General features: G+C 39.8%; 2 protein-coding genes across 3 annotated transcripts in view; one reads left to right on the top strand and one right to left on the bottom strand.

Moving 5' to 3' along the window:
• LOC119646648 (histidine decarboxylase) overlaps positions 1 to 23,246 on the bottom strand; it is a 58,923-nt gene extending 35,677 nt beyond the window's left edge. For both annotated transcript variants that reach the window (XM_038047164.1, XM_038047165.1), the window contains exon 1: positions 22,664 to 23,246. In XM_038047164.1, coding sequence (XP_037903092.1) covers positions 22,664 to 22,691 — 28 coding nt within the window. In that variant the 5' untranslated portion in view covers positions 22,692 to 23,246. The remainder of the gene's footprint in view (positions 1 to 22,663) is intronic.
• Positions 7,300 to 17,279, top strand: LOC119646649. Its single transcript, XM_038047166.1, has 2 exons — positions 7,300 to 7,992; positions 16,553 to 17,279. The coding sequence occupies exons 1-2, from the start codon at positions 7,603 to 7,605 to the stop codon at positions 17,129 to 17,131; spliced, it is 969 nt and encodes a 322-aa protein (XP_037903094.1). The 5' UTR covers positions 7,300 to 7,602; the 3' UTR covers positions 17,132 to 17,279.
• Positions 23,247 to 23,546: the final 300 nt, after the last annotated feature.

Raw genomic sequence — 23,546 nt, 5'->3', positions numbered from 1 at the left:
AAAATATTTACCGAGTTACATAAAATACATTTTTCCCGAAACCACATTTTCTTCTGTTAAGCCGATCGTGCTGAAATTTTTATACATTATTCTACATATCAGTAGTTCTGATTCGAAGGACGGTAATATATTTTCGTTAATAATTTCTTATTTTTGCTTCGGATTTTTGATAACGTGTTTTTTGAAGATTTTTCTTTACAACTCCGCCATTTTAATGTTTAATAAGGTAAAATTATAATCATGGTTCGGACGATAGGGCCAATTACATAGAATAAGAAAACATTTCGATTTTTAGTTTTGTATTACTACAGATGGAGATATGTCTACCACCAACCGCCCATCTTTTTTTAGAGCCCACTTTGACAAAAAGAAGACAAACACAAACGATTATCGGATTCGTCAGTTTAAAATGTGTACCATAATTCAAGACATAGATTGAAAAGATATTTTTTTTATTATTAAAAAAAACTAAAGGAAGGTTAAAATATGGAGCCCTCATAGGAAAACCTTTGATCTAGTTATTCGGATACTTTATGAAAAATAGGCTAGGCATGTGTGCGTAGGTGGAATTCCTGTGAAACACATCCCACATAGGTAGGTAGGTAGGTATCAGTGACCGCTCCGAGGAGCCCAATTAGCGCTTTGGTGCGCCGTTTTGATGCCACAAACTCCTAAGACCGTGACTGTTGTTATAGGGACAGGACAGCTCGGATCTTCAGAGCCAGCCCATAGCATTCACGAAGGAAAGCAGCTCTCCGACCCTGTAACTAGAAATCTCACTGAGGTCCCCAAAGAATGGTTTACGAGCCAGAGCCGGGCAATCGCAGAGAAAGTGCATGAGGGTTTCCCTTCCTTCTCCGCAGCTTCGGCAATGCGAGTTGTAGGGTAAGCCGAGCCTAGCGGCATGGTCCCCTATGGGCCAGTGCCCCGTGCAGACCGCCGTAATCTTGAATGCATTTGCGCGCGTCTAGCACAGGAGCTCTCGTGATCGGGCTATGTTATAAGCGGGCCAAATTCTCCTTGATTTGGCACAGCTTGTAAGCCTTCGCCATCTCAGGCCCGCGGCTGCTAGGTAGTGCGAGTAGATTCGGCCCCCGACAGCCGCCAGCGGAACACCGACTGTGTTCCCCGAGGGACTGCCAAGAGCAGAGCCTTCCCTGGCCAATCCGTCAGCCCGCTCATTCCCTTCTATGTTCCTATGCCCGGGAACCCAGAGGAGAGTGATCTTGAGCGTGCCGCCCAGATGATTGAGCGTGTCTCTGCACTGCCCCACCAACCGGGAAGATGTCGTCGTTGAGTACAAGGCCTTCATGGCCGCTTGGCTGTCGGTCAGAATGGCTATGTTACGCTTGGGGCTCGAATCACGCTCCAGCCATCAACAGACTTCCAATATCGCCAGTACTTCCGCCTGGAATACACTGGTGAAACCTGGGAGACCATACGACTTGGATACACCGTGTGTATTCGAGAAAACCCCCGCGCCGACTCCATAGGCCATCTTCGATCCGTCCGTAAAGAATACCGTGCCATAGTCTTGCAACACGCCGCCGGTCTTCCACTTTGCCCTGGTTGGAAGGTCCACAGCAAAGTTTCTCGTGAAGTTCAGCTTGCGTGTGACATAGTCCGTGGGGGATGCCCAGATTTCTCGAGGTATTTCATCTAGAATGTTGCTGTGGCCGTAGGACTTCGCTGCCCAGCATCCGGACTCACGTAGTCGGACGGCACTGCACGCTGCAACATATTTGATGTGGAGGTCAAGGGGGAGGAGATGCAGGAGTACATTGAGAGCATCTGCCGGGCATGACTGCAGAGCCCCCGTAGCACCTACACACGCGGTTCTTTGAATCCCATTAAGCTTCGTCCTATTGTATTTCTTCTTCAAAGCATATACAATAGATCCGTACGTCAGGATCGGACGCACTACAGCGGTGTACATCCAGAGAACCATCCTCGGCCGGAGACCCCATTTCTTGGCAAAGGTTCTCTTACAGGCATAGAAGGCTATATCCCACGTAATTAATAATTATTTTCTGTAATTATTCTTCCTTTAGGGATAATTTACTAGCCAAATTTTTACACTAAAAGGCCTTCATACGAATTTAACTTATTCTGAGATTGACTCTGCAATCCTCGCTTGTAATCTTTGAAAATGTGAAATTATAAATTATATTATTCATATGAAAATCTATAGTTTCATTTTGTTTAAAGAGAAAACAATTAATAAGCGACACTAAAGCCAAGAAGTCAATTAAAAATCAATACTAAAAAAACAAATGGGGAAACAGGAAGCTGGACGATTCAGGTATGAAAGGTTTTGTGTATTTCTCTTATAAAAACATTGGAGTGAACATTTGTCCGATTAGAACCTACCATGTAAAATAAGCATATACGAAATTATGTGAGAATATCCACTTTCGCGTGATACTGATATTCTAAGTCTTGAATTTGCACAGAAGCGACAACTTTGACCTATTATAACTTTTTTAGTATTAGTGCGATTTCCACCAAATTTGGCAGAATCATGCTCTATATAGCCTACATTGCTGCTAAAATGGATGATTGATTCTATGATGAATTTAAGGAGGGTTTTGCTGTCAATTACTAAAAATTATTGTAATATACTATTATTAAGTTTATTTGAACAAATATTGATATTTCAGATTTTTGGGTTGAGTAGTTTCTAGGAATGGGTCCGTGGAAGAAATGATCATTTTTGACCGCCCGAACTTCCCGCATTTCCAACAAATATTAAAACTAAGATAGGCTTTGGAAAGTAATAACCAAGACTTCACATGACAACATTTGGTGGAAAAAAGTTGCACCCTCCTTTTGCATGTATGGGGATCTCCTTAAATTCAATGCAGAATACTGTGACTCACTGTATGCGTCAGCGTTCACAGTTTCCACCTTTCCACCAAATTCGGTATCAATCGCCAAGACCGTTTCCAAGAAAAATACGTGTGAAAGACAGACAGTGACCCAATTTTAATAAGGTTTAACTCAATGTATTGTTAATTGGGTTGCATTTATAAATATCTACAACAATGGTTCCATTATCCTCAAATAGCTCTTATGTTTATGAACTTTATCATCGGTTCTATGATTCAAATGATAATTTATCTTCATATATCATTTACTTTGGTCACTACTGAAAAAATGTACCTCAGCTCCCCTCACGACTTCCCGAGACGAACGCACTCCTCGGCATTCGGCCATCTTGGGAGAGTGGATTCCACCGCCTCGCGTAGCCGCAATGCAATTGATGCCAATTCTTAATGTGTGAATTATCCAGTGCCACTTCCGCCTTCCGATCACAGTGTGTACGAGTGCCAAAGCTGTGCGCCGACCAATTTCTTCGCTTATAATAATTTCAGGCCAGCGTACTAAGATGATATGGCGAAGAGAGGTGTACACGAATGCTTGGAGCTTTTTAGTAACTATTGGATTTGGTTTCCATGTGCTACCCCCATAAAACAACACAGAAAGAACATTAGCACTGAACAGTCTAAGCTTTATCTTAGTGTTGAGATAGCATTTACAGGTTTTAGACAAGGCAGCGAAAGCCTCGGACAACATCCAGTTCGATGCCACCATTGCCAGGACCAACGTTTCATACCAATTGATCGACGGGGGAATTGCGATGACCCGTTAGACTAAGAACCTTGGTTTTCTTGATTTTTACCTCCAGTTCAACATAGTCATTTAATCCATAAGAGGAGGAAATTCATAGGATGTGATTCGGTAAAGAGCCATGGTGAAGTGTTCTTTCCACGTCTACAGTTGCTCGTCATCGTGGATGTGAAGTCGACCGTTAGCGTCTTTCATAGGGCCATCGGAAGAAAGAAGCTCTATTGTGATGCGGTATACAACTCTGAAATCATTGCCTTCTACCGTAATTGTTGTTTTCCTGACCAGTGGAATAGCAAATTCTCTCTTGTCAGGGCGTACACTACGCTGAACTTGTTTTGATTTCGCTCGGCATCGGAGCTCGAGCACGTCACCCCCGTCATCGCTTGCAGCGGTAGATGGAGCCTTTAATATCTTCTGTTCATCGATCCTTTTGCACGATTGCGTGGTCAACTAGATTTTGACGCCCATGGAGGCCGACAACCCGTATGACAATGCTCATCAATATTCTTAGACAGGTTACTTAGTATATCTACAATTCTATCAGCAAGATAACTTTGCCCACTGTGGAGCGATAGCTGGAGTATACAAATGCTTGATGTTGAACTTAGGGGATTGCAACTACCCAACCGTGCGAAAAGTGGTGGACGCAACGCTCAAGCTAACGTAAGCGACCATCAGATGTTGATCCCTTTCGAGCCCGATGCCAGCGCCCCTCTTGTTGCGCACATCCAGGAGACAACTCCAAAGTCTACTACTGATTGCAAAACGGTTGATATGATTGCTTGTACAGTGTCGGCCAGCTAAAGCCGGACTGACCTTATGGCAGGATCTGTGCTCGAAGAAGCTGGTGAAAATTGCAAAAATTCCTTAACCTTGTACCATTATCATAACAGTCGCCAAGACCATGTGTTCCCATCATACGCAAGCATTCTGAGGACCCTCCCTACCTTCGTCGAGGAGCATACGCATATTCCAGAAACCAATCATGGTTCGTTTTCGATAGCCCAAGGTCTTCGGCATGAGGTCAGTCCCAATCCGTGAAATTCGTGTTCCTTTAGATTTTATGAGGGTAGAACCGAGCGATTATCGTGTACTTTACGCCCTTGTGTAATTTTGTCGGGCCTATTTCGACTGCATTTTCAGCTATTCTAGCTTTTAAGAGCATAATTAGTGATAAAACTGACGAAGATTAAAATATTTTCTTAAAACAAAATTTTTAATTTTGACTATTTATATCTGCATTCAGGTTCATATTTTTAGAAAATAAGTGTACAATTAAAACATTTTTGATTTTAGGTAAAAATTGAAGTCGCCACACATCCCGCAGTTGGAGCACTCTAGTTACGACCTTCAGGGCACTAATGCCGCCTAACTATGTTAATTTCGGCTTAAATTATTATTTTTCAGAATTTGTTCAAAATATGACTAATATAATGTCTAAATTTGATTGAATTCAAACTACTTCTTCCCACTAAAAAATCTCAAAACAGTCCCTGAAAAAAGGCCTTCTAATGTGGCTTCCCCTTGAGGGCACTTTTCACCCTCAGTGCGCAATTAGCAGTGCGTTTTTGAAATTGTGATTTTCGGGGAACGAAATAACATGTTAGCTTGAGTTTTGTTGTTTCATAAATTAAGAATGAAATCAAAATAAAATATAACAGGACTGTATATTATGTCATAGTTACCCTTCTTTAGACTTAATCCAACTTCTCCTGTGTATTTCAACAAATTGTGAACTCGAAAAGGAAAGTATAAATGATCTAAACAAAACTAAATGTAGCTAGGGCTCGAACTAGAACTAACTTGACGGGTTGAAAAATTATGATAGTTTTAAAATATTAAATTACCTAAAACTTCAAAAAAAGGGACTTAACGCCATTCAATATTGAAAATCATAATATATAAAAACATTTAAGTGTGAATTTGTCTCATTAGTACGTAGCACCTAATATAAACTTTCGGATGATATTGACATTCATGGTCTTGAATTTGCAAAAAAAGCGACAACTTTGGCTTACTATAACTTTGTAACTAATTGTGCGATTTGTAGCCACATTACTACAAAATTAGTAGTCAGTATTAATTACCAAGATGAACTTAAGGGGGGTTTTGCAGCAATTAGTAAAAATAATACTATACTAAAAATTATACTATTATTAACTTTATTTGAAAGAATATTCTTATGGGGGTATTTCGGAACTAAGGCACCATATACTGGCACCCTCCTGACTTTTTACAGTTTTTTCGGTTGATTAGTTTCTGAGAATGGGTCCGTTAAGGAAATGATCATTTTCGACCCCCCGCATTACCCACCTATCCAACAAATGTCAAAACTAAGGCTGGCATCAAAAGCACTAATCGAAACCTTTCATATGATACTCCACATGACTATATTTGGTGAAAAAAAAATTTACACCCCCCTTTTGCATGCAGACGTAGAATGATGTAACTCACTGTATGTGTGTTCCCATCTCTCCACCAAATTTGGTGTCAATCGCTATATCCTTCTCCGAGAAGAATGCTTGCAATAGACAGACAGACAAATTAATTTGACCCAGGGTTCATGTTCATCCTCTGTTAATGATTGATCTCTATTGCACATGCCTATTTTTTTCTGGAGCGTAGGATTTTTTCCAGGTTATTCTTAGAGATTTTTTTTAGTGGGAAGAATTATTTGAAATTCAATTAGATTTGGACATTATATTAGCCATGTTCTGATCAACTTTTGAGAATTTCTTTAAAAAGTTTAAGGACAAAATAAAAAAATTACGCGACAATATCCGGTTGAAGGACGTAGCTAGAGTTCTCCAACCGCAGGACGACTCTAATCTTCATTTGAAACCAAAAAGGTTTTAATTTTACATTACTACTGAGAGCAGCTCAAAACAGTCAATATCAAAAATTTTGCCAGTGTTAAGAAAAATACCTTCAAAAATATGTTTTTATCTCAAATGTTAGTTCATATTCTTGGTAATTTTACAAAGATCATATCTCGGAATTTCATAATGATCGATTTATTACTTTTTGAGCTAGAATTCCCACGGATGTGCAGAAAACGTCATTTGGAGAAAAACGCCTTTGAATATGAATGAATGAATGGTTGAAAAATCACCATACGGATATGAAGACGTTTATCGCTCTTAATTACGAACAAAATACAATTACAACGAACACAAATGATCTCGTACAAGGGGGTAATGTCAAGTGTTTATAAATGCACTATTTACATAACGCTACAGGATTTCGTAAGGATATAAAGCGACCACATCCTGTGCGGTGGACTCTTAGCCTGTACCCGATACTATTTGGCTTCTACCTCTATAAAATCTAAAGGACCACGAATTTCGTTTTGAAATTTCTAGAGCGCATTCTGGGATAGCTAGAAAATCGATTCTGAAACCATTCTAATGTTTTCCCCCCTTAATGTAGTATTTATATTTGGTGCAAAATAAACACTACTCTTTGCTGATTACTTATATTAATCAATGAACATTTACGTAGACTTAACGTTCCGCAACTAAAGTGTAATAGTGTGTGATCGCAACACATTTGTGAAAATATAAAAATAATAAGCGGATTCTCTAAATTCCAATCAGAGATATCTTTGCATATTTATATCTGCAATTCCTCTATGGACATTACTACCTTGCGTAAACGAAATGACACTTTCGAAAAATATTGTTTTGAAGTTCGGTTGCATGGTGTGTGGCAAACGAACTGCAACCTGGTTGCACGTTCGTGCCTAGTTTTAGATATACTGTGGTTCAGGCCGCCGGTGATTGATGGAAAAACGATTCAACCATCCGGCCAGCCGGTGGCAAACCGGTTCGTGTGTGTGCGTTGAGGCGCCCGGCCGGCGGTCGCCGGACAGATCATCTAGTCAGTCAGCGTTTTGTTACAGGATAATATAGAACATATGCTCTCTGGTTTTTGCACGTGTAGTTTGAATTAATTTCCTTCTATAGAAAAAAAATGTCACGCGATAGAGAAAATCAGTGCTTGGAGGATTTTATAAATGTATACAGAAGTGAAAGTTGCTTGTGGAAAGTGAAATCAGCCGAATACCATGATAGGGTGATGAAAGAGCGTGCGTACAAACGATTGGTTCAAGTGTGGAAAGAAGTGGATGGAAGTTGTGACAAAATAACTATTTTGAAAAAAATTAACAATTTGAGAAGTAGCTATCGAAAAGAGCTGAAAAAAGTGAGAGAATCTCAGGAAACCGTTTCATCTTTGGATGATGTATACAAACCAAAGCTATGGTACTATCACCTACTTACCTTTTTGAACGACCAGGAAAGGAACCCTCAGAAATCAAATAAAAACATATATTCGGACAATAAAAGCAGTGAAAATGATGAGGTAAGCATTGTGCAGTAGTCAATTAATGCATTTATTATATCGAACAGTAGATTCTACACAATTTTTTATCTGCTCATACTAAATCGAAAAATATATGTACGTGTTGGAGCGTAGTGTAGAGTTTCTGCTCTGTTTATGTTTGCTCTAAAATCGTACATTAGCCCCACCAATTGGCGCTTGTGGCGTTCACGACCTCGACTCCACTCCATATGACTTCGAGCTTTTTGATTCAAAATGTCACTGCGGGCTGAACTGTCATAACATGTTTAAAGTGTTTTTAGCGAAATTAATAAGTTGCAGTAGGTAATTTTGAGCTGATATCCTCTGAAATTACAATCAAATCGCATAGCTCCGAATTTTTATGCATTTGAACCCACTCAACAAGAGAACTGTCAAATTGACAATAACGACCACGACGCTTCTTAGCAGACATGGGTCGTCGCAAACGAAGTTCAGTCGTCGCTTGGAGGCGTAATGAATGCGCTAAGTCGTTGCGACTATAATTTGCATCGACTATTGCCAATAACACCATATTATGTTGACCTTTTTAATTATAAAATTCTAATCCGCTTTCTGCGGCAGGAATGATTGTCACATGTTTCCGGTCTATTGCTCCCACGATTATGTAGGAAATTTCACCGCTGTCTAGATTCTTTGGCTACATTTTTTCATTATGGGCAAGTCAAGCCGAGGCACGTCAACAAACGAACGAATTGCCGTTAACATGCATCATTTGCTTCTCCCTAGTGCATCCTCTCCATAACTTTCGCGTTTGGACCTACAAATTAATTTATGTACAAATGTTTTTTGGTGGTGATCCACGGCGCCCACGACGACTTTGTACTTCTAAGGCCTGCGATACCAGCAATAATCGATTATATCAACATACATTAATTAAGATAATGGTCGAATCTCTCTACAACTTGACTTCCGTCTCCGACACTTTCTAGTCAGAACACTAACCGGATAGGTTTGACATGTGTCACAGGCTTACAGTCATTTAATTATCTCAATTTTTCCTTACTCTCTCTCTCCGAAGCTATGACGTGCGTTGACTGGTTATGGCGTCATGACGAATTGAAAGTGGTATGCATCAAATGTGTGAGCGGGAAACATTTTAAATTTACAACCCGAAAACTATTATACAAAAATGAATTTGAAAATTAGATTTCGATTTTTGCTATTTCTATGAAATTGGCCATTGGAAAAGGTGTTGAAAAGATCAGGCAACACTTCGAACTCTGAAAATTTTTTACTTTTAAAGAAAAGTCTCCCTTACTCTGCATTCTGACATAAAGCGGACGTTAGTACACCAATTTTAAGAAGGAAAGGCTTATTTTAGGTGTGATTGGTCATTAGTCTGTCAATAAGTTCATATAGTTGAGCAGGGTTTGCGGTTTAGATTGTTGAACCAAGATGTGTTAGGTAGACTTGGGAATGTATTGGCAAAAGTAAGCTTTTGCGTTACTTTATACTCTTCCTCCTTATTTCCTCTAATAGTTTTGAAGGTAATCATAAGCCCGTCTAACCCAGGGAGGCTTATTTTCCTAGGTGTTCCTCGACCTTTTTAAGTATATTGTGAGAAAATTTAAGATGAACTGGTGCAAAAATAAGGAAGATACATCGGATTAAGCAACCACGCCTCATACATGACTCAGCGCGGACTCGTGGTTCGAATGGCAAAACGCTGCAACTGCTAATGCACTGGATTCGTTGAAACACACGTAGTGCTTTTCATACAGAAATTTTCTGGGTACCATCAAGTCTGTCTATGAAAATCTGAGCAAAGATGTTTTCCTGGAACAATGTTTCGGAGATTATACGCAAAACAACAATGACAGCCTGGACTAACTTATTTGGAAAATCTCACCAACGCAGTTAAGTGGAACCTCTAATGAAGTTGATATTGCAGCTTATGTGACAGCCTGTATCTTCAATGAAGTTTCTTTGCTTTGTGAACCATTGAGCAAGGCATGAGAATCAGCAGTAGAATGGGCGCGATAAGGCGAGTGGAGCCAGAAGCTGTAAAACAGATTAAAGAAGGCAGAATTCGTCGTAGACAGGAGCAAAAAAGCTTTTCAGACATCATGGATCATAGCAACATCCTTTGTAGACATAGCATCAATGATTCAGTATGAGCTTATGAACGTTTTATTCTAAAATTTCTAGTGTTCAAAACTTCAAAGCGTTTTTTTCACAACTCACGTTTTCTAAGTCGGTGCTCCTCATAACTCCAAAATGACTGCACCGATCCTTTTGAAATTTTGAACATTATTTCTGTACATAATTTACGAGGTAACGCTGGAGAGTTTTTTTTAAATTTGTTAATATTTTTTAAATAGTAAATTAGTCTGTTTTTTCCACAAAAATCGGGTTTATTACATACAAGTGTGTGAAAAATTTAAATCGTTCAGGAATACTGAAACCGTTTGAATTCTATGTCTAGATTCAATACGGTGGAACTACTCTGGGTACCTGGTCACTGTGGCAAAGAGGGAAATGAAATCTCGGACGCTTTAGCGAAAGAGGGGTCAATCTCCCCTATGCCGGGACCGGAGCCAGCAATTGGAGTATCAGTAGCATTGGCTAAATCTGTTTTCAAAAACTGGGAACAAGTTTCCCATAATGACAGGTGGCGGAGCCTAAATGCTGCTCGACACACCAAACTTTTCCTGCCAGAACCGAAAATACGTACCGCAAAGTTTATCCTGTCGAAAAGCAGGAGGACTTGCAGGTGTATTGTGGGCATTCTGACAGGCCATAATTCACTAGCTGGGCATATGTTCAGAATAGGAATTACCGAAGATGATACGTGTCCCTCCTGTAATGAGAAAGCGGAATCCACGGAGCATTTCCTATGTGAATGCCCCGCCTATGGACGCATCAGGCATTAGACCTTTGGTGCCGATGTTCTCCAATTGCGACGGGTAGCATCACATCCACTAATGGAAATCCTGCGATACGTTAACGAATCCGGAATATTCCGTTAGACGGGGGAGGCGAGTACAATGGTCCAAGACGGCCTGAGTGCTCAGAAGCTGTAGCTTCTCCCCCATCATACACACACACACTCCTCTCCCTCTTGCCCCACTAATGGCAAAATGTTTCTGTGCTTTGGAAAGCCAACTGGCAACAGCCACGAATCCGGTGTGCTTCGGACGGCTACCGTAACGCGCTCTCTTAAACTGAGAACCGGTTTCTGACAGACTTCTAACTGCAAGATTCCGGTTTGGGTTAAGATCATAATTGTACAATATAACGCACCAAAGGAGACTTCCGATGTAGTAGAAAAGGCTGCTTTCTACGAGCGACTACATGCAGCTCAGGTGAGGTTTCCTAAAAGTGACATTGTAATCTTGATGGGTGATCTGAACGCCAAGGTAGTATCTGACAACACCTTTGTTCGGACATGTGAACGGGAAAACACAGTATTGGCGGCCGTAATGATAATGGTGGGAAGTTTGAGGATTTCTGCAACTTCCACCGCCTCGTCATTGGTGGTACATCGTTGGAGCACAGAGCCTGCCATATGGTCAGTTAGGTTTCGCTGGTTCTGGCAGGGTTGATGAGCTGCGACTCCCTAAGTTTAATATTGATCGCTTGTATGATCCATCTGTCCCTCAACAGTGATCGGATGGCAGATATACTGAGTAACCCGCCTGAGAATATGGATGGGCATTGTGCCACAATCTATAATGCTCTTTTCTCGGATGTTACACGTTGGCCTCGTCCTGACGGGGCGTCATAAGATCTGGTTGACTGCGGAATCGTAGAAACGGATTGATAAACGAAAGGCGTCGAAAGCTCTATGGACCGTTGCGTATGATGGCGGGCATGATGCGTTCGATCTCCGAAAGCGAGTGAAATCCCGAGAAGTTCAGCGTAGTGTACGCCGTGACAAGAAGAAGAGAATTTGCTACCGCGCTGATCAGGGAAGCAGAAGCTGTTACAGAACGCAATGATTTCAGGACTGTATTATCGTATCACGCATCCTGCCGCAAATCTTTCCATGGTGCTGTGAAGGACATCAACGGTCGACTCCTCATCCACGTCGATGAGCAACTGAAGAAGTGGAAAGAACACTTCACCACGGTTCTTAACCGGTGAAGTTCCTCCTCTTGTGGATTAAATGACTAGTCACCGTATCATGCGGATACGAACTATTCCGCTCCGGATCTTCCTGCATTGACCACATCAAAACCCTATCATTTTGTTACAGTGCGCGGAATCTAGATCTTCGCTGTACCTGTTCTTCATCAATTTCGATAAAGCTTTCGGTGGCGTGAACAGGGAGTATATCTGGAGTCCTCTACGCAGGAGATGCACTCTGGCTAAACTAGCCATTAGCAGAGCGACATATAATGGCTCTGAAGCGTATTTCAAGTAATCATGAACCGTGGTGCTTAGGTGTGGTTGACGCGCTATACCCCACTAAGGGGTGAATGGCAACCAAATATATATGCAATCTGGCGAGATTCTTACAAGTAGTCATACATTATTTTATGCTACCGTGCGATTGTGCTTAGTTGGGACATTTAGCCACGGTGCTGGTACGATACTGAGTAGGATTTGGGTTTGGGTGGGATATTGTAAAGATCTTGAATAAAGAAGTGTTGTTGGACAAAAGCACTTCTCCTGTTATATTGCGATTTTGGCTTATTCAAATAACGTTGACCATTAGAGTCATTCCAGGTAAATCGGTGTTTTTTTTCTTCTGGCGTTCGAACGTTTTTTATAAGTACCAGAATTCATGGGCATTTTTGGGTTTGCACAAGTCAGTTGTTCGAATGGTGGGGGCGGCTGGGCTGTCGTAGCGGTAGGTGGCGGTTCAAATTTCACTGGTGGCAGAGGGATTTTTTATCGTGATTGGATGTCGAACACCAGTCGACTCAACTGTGAATGGGTGGCAGGGTAATAATCTCGAACGAACGGAATGCTGACCACATTGGCTCATAAAGGGTATTGTAATCCTGTAGTTTACCGTTACGGTCTTGAATGAAGTACTCTAACGCACTTCAAAGTCCTGATTCAATTGAATTGTTGCACCACTCATTATTATTATTACAAGCCATGCATTAGCGCAAACTGGATGAAGTGGCGTTTCACAATTGGCGTTCTTTATGTTCGACGTATTAATGAACGGCTCAAATCTAAAATTTACCGTAATGTCGTCCGTCTAGTCGCTCTCTGTGATTCTGAGTGTTGGCCGACTATAAAAGACAATGAACGGTGTCTTGCGGTAATGGAGACGAAGGTGCTGCGTTGAACTAGTGGCGTGACATGTTTTGATCACATCCGAAATAAGGATATTCGCGAACAATATGGGGTTGCACAGATCATGGAAAAACTGTGAGAGACTTCTTTGATGGTATGGTCGTTCAATTCCCGCTAATGAAAATTCACTTATCAAGATTGGTCTTAACATCGAAGTCAATGGTAAATGAACAAAAGGCCGGCCGAAACAACGGTGGTTTGATATGCTGGATGGGGATTTAAAAGCCTCGAGATTGCATCCAGATCAGGCATTTGATAAAATAAAATGGCGAAGCCGTCCCGCTTGTGAACGGGACAAAAGCTGAAGAAAAAAAATGGTTTGGTCCAATGTTTATTTTTAACTTTTCGTGGGCTGGTTCTCCATCCCGACTGAGCATTAATATATTTTAAGTTGGTACTTCTGTTTGGGTGATTTCTGAAGACTTTATATGCATTTGGTTGGCTTCGAAAATGACTTTTATATAAGGCTTTCATTACGCCTTACGTTTCCTTTTAGATACGTTGATTGTGGACCTCGCAATCTCCTCTTGGAATAAGGAAACAATCTAAGAGCGAATTGTTATCCATCAAGTCTTGGACTACTTGGTTTAACTTATTTTGGGGAAAAATTTTACCGATGACGTGTTTAGAGGCATATCCAAGGTTGTAGTTTTGGATGGTGATTACGCTGTGATGACTATTTTCAATAGGAGCGTGTCTCATCACCAGCAGAGATGGGTGCTCTTTGTCATAGTGGTATCAGGGACTGAATTGTGGATTTGACGGTTATTCGGCCTTTGGTAGAAAGTCAGATTACTGAACTCGGTATCACTAACCGGAAGTTCTAGAGTCATGGCTTTCGCTGAGATCGCCAATGATGGCGTTAGATTTGTTTTCTAAAAATGAGAAAATTCTTTCAGTCTCTTCCCTAAAGATATCATTTGATGTATTCGTATCGGCCTTTTCTTACTTTGAGACATGTGTTGTACCCAGAGATCATGCTAACCGCTCAACTATCGTTGGTATTGAAAAATTCCGAGAGAGTTAGGATATCGAAGTTTTGGCTGTTAGCAAAATATTCAAGGGAGTTTTTTGTTGGATTCTATGTATCTATTCTTGGGTAGGCTTTGAATATTATGCTGTAAAATCTTCATCATTTGCGGCTTTGACAAACAAGGGATCACTGGATGTTTTGATTTTATCTACCTATCTACGGAGGCTAAAGTTATTAGCTTTCAGATGTTCATCATTGTTTTTGTTGTCCGGCAGAATTGATGCAATGGGGCGGTTGCATGCAGTTACACCATTGCAGCATATATAGGGTTTTGCTGTTGGAAACTGGTTTTTGTGATCAATAGGATCGATTACCGCTGAGGATCTTATTTATGACATTATTCTGGCTTCTTACTGGAAGTGCGTTTGCCATGAGTAAAGTAGGAAACCAGTCATCGACTAACTGATCCGAACTCAGAATGTCGAAGTAATTCGACGAAGAATTATTTGCTTCCCCCTATCGATATGTTTTGATTGCGGTAATTTTGATTATATTTTGGTGCTCAGTCCACATAGGGCAAGACCTGTTGCTGACGGTGTGTAGGGCACTATTGCATAGAATCAGGGCTGATTGATTTCAATCAAGTGATTTTTTTATAAAAATCATGATTTAAACCAATTTTTTTATAAAAAATATTAGTTTACAGCATAAAATTGTGGCACAGCAGGGTTAGCAATATTCGAAATTTAGTTCGAATATTGTTAATTTGACTGACAGATGTCACCACCGGTGTTCTCCGTGGCGTAGTAGGCCTTGACAACTAAAAATGATTATTAGTCAGTCAGTAGGGGTTCAATGATCAATTTGACAACACATCTATTGAGATATACGATCTTTCTCAGTAGAACAACCCTTTCCTTCTTTTCGTTGTGAGCTTCATCAAGTGATCTCTTTTCCAAATAAAATTGTGACTGTGACTGATACCTGGGCACAGTAAAGCTGCTGTCAATAGCATATATAACGTTCACAATTTACCTGTTGCCGTAAGAAAGTAGCTTTTTTAAATAGTAGCTCACTAGTTAGCAGTTAGTGAAGTCAAAATATGCCATTGTATAATATAATTATGACAAAATTACAATAAATACAATTAAATAAAAACGAATCATGATTTAAATGATTTTTTTAATAAAAAAAAAAATTGTAAAAACAAAAAAAAAGCATGATTTTTATCAACCCTGATAGAATTACATTTTTTATTCTCGCACTCATGACATTCCTCTTCTTTTCCACAGCTAACACATTTCGCAGTAACAGAACTGGAGAACTTGATCGAACGACCAAGTCTTCCGCATTTTATACACTGTCTGGGCTTTGGGAGATAGTACTCTACCTAATTCTGATATAATCGAAGATAGTGAATTCTGAGAGTTCAATCCATTAGAATTAACTTCACATTGGTTGAAAGAATGCAAATGTTAGGATTATCTGGATCTCACCTGTTGAGTCTAACCGCATTAACAATTTTCGCTGTCGATTTGCTGTTACTGACAATCCCTTCCACGATGAGCATGACGGAAAAACGTTTTGTAATACCATATCTGCTTGTTTTTCAGTTTGGTCGTTACAAAATCATTCGCGTTTTAAGCAGAATCAACACTCCTCTTTTCTTCAATGCCAAATTGTCCGTCAACCAAAATAGGGTGGTTTTTCTTACTTTGTGATACATTATACAGAAAGATAGGATTCATCAGGTTTGAAGAATTTTGGAGGATCAACAGTGTTTGTGGTTTGTGGAATTACATTTGGGAGGAGGGGGAAGAGGAAGAGAGACTGTAATCCGAAAATGCCAATTAAATTTCACTGGCCAGTTAATTTACGGGAAAAACAGTGGGGTTTGCCCAGGAGAAATCACCAATCGCCCAAAGCCGTAGCACCTCAAACAACCGTTCTGCCAGAGCGGCAGAGAGAGAGAGAGAGACTGTATATGCAAATATGTTGACTTGATACAGTGTACATCCAAAACACTCGCCTAGTGACGTTTAAGTCAAACTCCGTATTTTACAAGCCTTGTTCTAATTCAAATTTGGGAAAATTATAATTATTAAATGTGTACTTCAATTAGTGGAAATGTCAATAGAACAGATGTATCCACCATTAAGCGGGGAGTTCATCAATCTTAGGAAATTTAAACTGTATTAAGTAGACATATTACATTGATCAAGGACAAAGTACAAGCTGGACAAGATTTTCAGTGCCTACTTTAATTAGTTAACCATTTTCATTCATGATTTTTTTTTTTTTTTTTATTTTTAGGAACTTGCAGAAACCCCGAGTAGACATTTTAAGAGTGAAAGTTCAAATGTTGCTGAAGCCTATGACATGCATATGGACGAATCTTCCACTTTCTCTGAAGTTTCTGCTTTCAGTGCTGCGTATGAAAATCCCCAGAAACACCCCCGGAGATCTCTTCCAAGTGATACTAATAAACGTACTGAAGAAGTTTTGATGAACGTAAAGGAATATTTCAAGCCAGCAAAAACAACAGATGACCGTTATGACATTTTTGGTAAAATGGTCGCGATGAAATTGAGAGATCTACGCAGCGACCAAAAGCGGTGGGCGGAGAAATTCATTTTTGATATTCTTTTTGAGGCTGAAGGTGGCAGTTTAGATGGCAACTTTGCATTTGTACGCCGAATGCCATCTACGTCACAATACAATTCATTTCCAGATACGCAATATCGCCCTTCACATGAATATCTTGCAGATAATTATGCTTCAACTCACTCTACGTCACGTTCCAGATCTCCCTCTCCACGCTTAAACCCACCTCTTACCACAACCCCAACCCCGGGGTCTCTTTCTCAGCACAACTTCAAAACAGAGCCTTAGTAAAACAATCTTTATTTTTTTAGTGTATAATGTATGATGATATTTGATGTTCTTTTTATATGAATTTTTAAATGTCTAAAGTGTATATTTTACAAAGACGCTCACTAATGTTAAAAGTGAAATATCTAATAAAATTTCCTAATTGTTACATGTTCATTTTCTTACCTTCAAGAAGAAATTTGTAAACTGATTCACACGTTGAGGGTATTATTCTACCAAGTGTTTGGAGGGTAATATTATCGTTAAAAATTTCAGATCCTCAAATAATAATAATAATCGTTGGCGCAATAATCCATATTGGATCAGGGCCTTGAAGTGTGTTAGAGCACTTCATTCAAGACCGTAACGGTCACTAGGAGGCAATGTGGTCAGCATTGCGCTCGCCCGAGATTATTACCCTGATTTGACTCAGGTACTCATTCACAGCTGAGTCGACTGGTATCCGACGTCAAATCACGATGCAAATTCCACTGCCACCAGTGAGATTTGAACCGCGACCTTCCGTATGACAGCCTAGTGCTCTAACCACTGAGCTATCCGGACACTCCTCAAAACTCCTTCCAATAATTAAGAACTTCAGTCAGTCGATCATGTGGGAAAATCACAGCCATATTTTGCGCCAATAAAGCAAGAATTGTATATGCATGTGCATCGCTTGGAAACCTCTTTTATAAATAATCTCAAATTTGCCTCTCAATGCCTTCCATGGCCTGGATTGAATTAATAATGCCGTCCGGCTTCCCGGTCGGCGGGTGGTGTTTTCAGTATAACAGGCGATAGGATGAACTATTCAGGCGTAACTGACAGGCCGATTTAGTCGTGTAATCTGGAAAGTTCTGATTGATTTAGACGAGATCCGACCTTCAGCGGTTTTCGGTGAAAATAATTCGCCAGAATGCCTTTATTTGAAAATGAACAAGTTGGGAAACCAGAAGTTGGACGCTATATATAAAAATATTTGAGTGCACAGTTGTTCCATTTGTAGCTAGCACGTAATATATATGCATATACAATATTTTGTCAGAATATTCACTATCCGGATAGCTGAGTGGTTAGAGCACAGGGTTGTCGTACGGAAGGTCGTGGTCAGGGCATCGTCATTTAACGTCGGTTGCCAGTCGACTCAGCTGTGAATGAGTACCTGAGTCAAATCAGGGTAATAATCTTGGGCGAGCGCAATGCTGACCACATTTCCTCCTACATTGCACTGTAGTCTACCGTTACGGTCTTGAATGAAGTCTCTAACACACTTCAAAGCCCTGATCCTATATGGATTGTTGCGCCAACGATTATTATTATTATATTATTCACTTAGCATGATACTGACATTCAAAGTCTTCGAATGTGCACTTAGGAGACTAATTCAGCCACTATAACTTTGTTGGTAATAGTGCCATCCCTAACAAACTTAGTAGGATCACGGTTTATATTATAGCCTCCATTATTGAAATTTCATGATTCTAGAATGAACTTAAGGAGGGTTTACAGTCAATTACTAAGAATTATAGTAATATACATATCCGAGTTACCACAACCCCGGCTGATGCCAGATTGTACCTAATACTAGCATTAAGTGCCAAACATTTAGGCTCGGACCATCCCACCTACTTAAAAACTAAAGGGGCGATGGTGGTGGTGGCCGGTGGTAGGTCAATGGGAGAATCCGTCGAGAACTCCCCGCAACATCGAGCATGTCTGCAGAAAGGTGTACTTCTGCATTGTTTGAACCAGACTGTATGAGAGTCCCAAATCATCAAGGAAGCCGTGAGGGATTTAGGTATAATACCTGTAGCTGACAATATTATCGGAACTACAACCACCCACTCGAGATGCCAAATTTCTTTGATTTCCCGAGCCAATGGTTCATAGTTCACCTTCTACTCCACGTATTTCCGTTCGATGTTGCTATTATGGGGGATAGCAACATCAATATTATATGCGAGCGACCCGTCTTGTCAACTAACAGTACGTCAAATTGTTGTATGGAATATGGTGATCAGTCAAAAAATTGCTGGTTCCAATACATGCTGTAAACGGAGCTACTGCTTCCGGTTCATATCGGTAAACCGGGCATGTTCCCGTGATTAGCCCTTGCATACAGGTTTTAATAAATAACCTTACATACAGCATTATACCTGGTGATGTATTGCGCCGGTGCCATAACAGCACAGCCAGAAATGAGATGATCTAACTTCTCTAACTCCGAACCACAGATTCTGCACTGGTCATTCTCCACCCATTTTTCCATGATGAGCTTCTTATATGCTCGGGTGGCGACCACGCCATCCTGAATGGCACACATGAACTCCTTCGTCTCAGCAAAGAGCTTCCCAGCACACAGCCATGTGTTCGACAAATGTAAATCGGCAAATGGCTACCAAAGACAATTGACGTGTTTACCGTGCATTGCCTTCGACTTCCATTCATCGATCTGCTCTTGGTCCGACTTCACCCCACTCAGAGGATTGAAAGATCGATCCTGCAAGTTAAGTGGAGTTAGCCCACAGACAACCACATGCAAAAGATTCTCCTGCTCTTTGTTGTAAAAATAAGCACACAGCGAGTCGACTTGGCGGTGATATTGTGCCGCCACGTCAACCACGCCTCTACCTCCGATGTCACGAGGCAAGTTCATCCGCTCCACGGCGGAGTTTGGATGATGCATTCGGAATTTGGACATAGTAGTCCGTATTCGCCGCTGAACGTTTTCCAGATCGGTCTTCATCAACGATAATATTCATGCATAAGCCAGTAAAGGGATAGCGAATACATTCAATGCGTTTCAAGCAGAATTTTGTTGGTTTTGAGGTGCGCATTGACCCTTATTATTATTATTATTTGAAAAGATATCGGTGTGAAGGTTATTTAGGAGCCTAGGTACGGTATAGTGGTAACTTCATGATTTTTTCAGATTTTTCAGTTGAGTAGGTTTTGAGAATGGGTCTGTGAAAGAGATTACCACTTTCCGGCTCCCGCTCTTCACACTTTTGCATTGAACTATAGCATCGAAAAGTACTAATCGAAACCTTTTATTTACATGACTATATATGGCGAAAAACAATTTTACATCCCCTTTAGCATGTAAGTTTGTTTTACACAAATGCTTAGTAAAATGGATGTAACTAATCTCTCCATTTTTTAGAGAGCTGTGAATACATTAACACTTTCCTAAAGAAGGTATCAAACTATTAAATTATGAACCCTCTCAAAGGACAGGTCAATAATTTTTGAATGAAGTAGTAATTATAATCTGATCCGACTAATTCAATGCCTTTGCCGCTTGTCGTAGGGAGAAAATTTAATCTCTTGTTGATTTGCCTGGAGTGAAGCCTCTTTAGTATGGGCCAATGATGTTCTAGGGGTACGGGCTCACCTGGCCTATCAAGGCAGCGGCAAATATCTTATAAATGGTACTTAGCAACGTGATACCTCTATAATTGCTGCACTACATGATATACGCCTTTTTATGTATGGAATAGATACTTTTTCGTTGCCAGTCGTCAGGCATTGATTCGCTGTCCCACACCTTGAGCATAAATTGATAAATCGCTTGGTGAGTTGGTCGTCTCCATATTTAACCAGTTTGGCTCATTAGCTCCTGGCGACTTATGATATATAAGTCATAAGTCACACTGTCCATGATTGGTGGTGGCAGTATTTGCAACCTTCTGCTCGCACGCTCCATGCCTGGACGACGACTGATTTGACGACGAGTGGAAAGGAACGGAGGAATGTTACATGCTGAACAATGCTAAACTTTCAAAGAACGAGGCCCGAAAGTCCCATACATCCCAAGCATCATCGGCCCATAAGAAAGAGACTTTACTCCAGGCAAATGGGAAACTGCTGAAATATGGTTATCAGTTGCAAAGGATTGGCCACGGTAGAACTGAGCACAGTCATGAATGCGGTATCCCGATCAAATTGATAAAATTAATTAGACTGACTTCGAAAAATGTCCAAGGACAGATAAAATCAGCAGAATCAATCTCGGGATCATTCAATATCAACAACGGTTTAAGACAAAGGCGTCAATTGGCACTGGTCAAATGAAACAATAAAGATAGGAGACTACAACTTTGAGACCGTTGATAATTTTCTCTTACTTCGTATACGTAGTCTATTTTAGCCTAAAAAACTGTGCACTAAATTTCCTATAGATGATATCTGGTATGAGCTAAAACGCGCTATCAAAACAACCGCGGAAGACGTGAGGAACACGCCAGAGATGGGCGTTTTATTTCAAAACTCAACTCCTAAACCCCTCGCATACAACTCAGTCACCAGGATTCATACGAATTGTGGTCGAACATAATGGGAACATTGAACCGCAAACATTGGAAGATAGAGTTAGTCATCAAGTATGAAGAAATGAACAGGACTCTTGGCATTGATCATACCCCTGCTGAACTCATTAAATCAGGCGATCCATGTCGAAGCAAGAACAGATTCCGTAAGAGTGGTCAAAAAATGTGATATGCCCTATCCACAAAAAAGCTGTTAAGTTGTCTCTGTGCCTCCTATAAAATCTTGATGAAAATAATAGAGAAAATATTTACACTGTCAGACTGGAAATCGACAAATGACCAGCTATTTACGGTCAAACAGGTGCTGCTAAACTGCCGGAAATTCAACATTGACGTCCATCAGAAATACCTGGACTTCAAGTAGGAAGTAATAAGTTTGGGAAGAATGACCTTAGGGGAATAACTACATATAGTCAACCTTAAATTGAAATGTCAGATGAAAAGTCTTTATCGGATTGCAAAAATAAATAATATCTTGCAGTTTCAAAATGTGTGCTTAGTGGCGAGGGTAAAGTCTTTTCCTGAATTTAATCCTAATGAAAAATATATTCAGCCTCTTAAAACCAGGGAGGGGAGGGGGCTGGTCTATAAACGTATCTTAAATGTTCTTTTCAAAAGGATGTTAGAAATGTATGAACGAGAGTAATGGAAGAAACACTTTTTGAAACTCCAGATGAAAGAAGGGAAGGTATTGAACCTAGGAGTGGCTTTATCAAATAAAATTTGTATTAGATTTTTTTTTATTTTTAGTAAATAAATGAAGTATACAAAAATATTAATTACATTTATACTTCTTGTGAAAAGATTTTGAGTAAAGGGGCTAATATTTTAAAAAATTCTTAGTGGTTCTAATTTAATCCAAATCCTTGACTTTCCATTTCCGCTCGGATGCACTAATTAAGAATTTAAATGTGTTCTAACAACATTTGTGTTCTTTTTGTCCAGGGAATGCGATTGCATTTCAAGAAAATCGATTATCTATTCAAAGAAGATACAAAACTTCCGATAAAATGAGTAGGTACAGTTTGAAAATCGTTCACCTCATGAAAAACGATAAAAGCATCTTTCTATAAATGTTCTACAATTTTATGCAGAATGAACCAACTTGACAATTTCTTTCCCTTTTTCTTTATTCTATTTTTTATTAGGCGCGTTATATATTTGATAAGTACTTGTAATTTAAAACGTTTAACATTTGTAAAGAAAATTGCTAAAATGTACTTACCCCGCCTTCTGTACTCGTCGAAATCCATGTGGACAATTTTCAGAAAGTCTATGAATGCCTAATATTCGTGAATTATAATTACAACACTATCACAGCACTTAACAATTTGTCTAGTTTTTCCAATGGAAGATATTTTTAATTGTTTTCCGAACTTAATCGAATTAATACATTAGAATCGAGCCCCCCGAAATAGGTCCACTTTTGTCTTAGGATAAAATTGTATTAAAATTCACTCCACCTATTGCTCCAAAATATTATATTATCCACTACATGATTCTTGACAAAATCCACCAAATAAGTTCCTTAGACTGAGGTTCAAAAAGTCAAGCATGGAATATTTTTAAAATTGAAGTTTGCGTCCGAATTAACAACGACCAACTGAATGAAATATGAGAAAGCAACCTACTACTTGCCTGAGTTTGCATTTGGTAGGCTTCATTTGGGTTATCGAGGCATACTTTAATTTGACTGCAAAAAGGGCGACATAAAACTGTCCAGCGGATTACAATTATTTAACTAGAGAAAGCCAATCAATCCGCCAACTTGAAATTGTTGCCTCTATCGATTTTGTATTTACACAAATGGAGGAATGAAAGACTATCTTACAAGGAGTCAATGCGAAAAGCACTTGTCTCTGAGTAGATTCAAACATTCAGAAATAATTCTTTGAGGTAATAATTTTTCCACTGATTTAACTAGTTAAATATGGTGGAACATGTGTGTACAAATATGGATATTATCAACAGATTTCCAAACAGGTATTCTTAGGTAATTTCTGCTGATCTATAATGACCAAGAAGTGTTTACAGTCATATAATCAGTATACCATAATCTCTAACAGCATGACCCTAATTATTCTGACTGAAATTATAGCTTTTAAGAT

The sequence above is a fragment of the Hermetia illucens genome, chromosome 1 (genome assembly GCF_905115235.1).
Source record: "Hermetia illucens chromosome 1, iHerIll2.2.curated.20191125, whole genome shotgun sequence".
NCBI classification, from domain to species: domain Eukaryota; kingdom Metazoa; phylum Arthropoda; class Insecta; order Diptera; family Stratiomyidae; genus Hermetia; species Hermetia illucens.
This window is presented reverse-complemented; position numbering and strand designations above follow the sequence as displayed.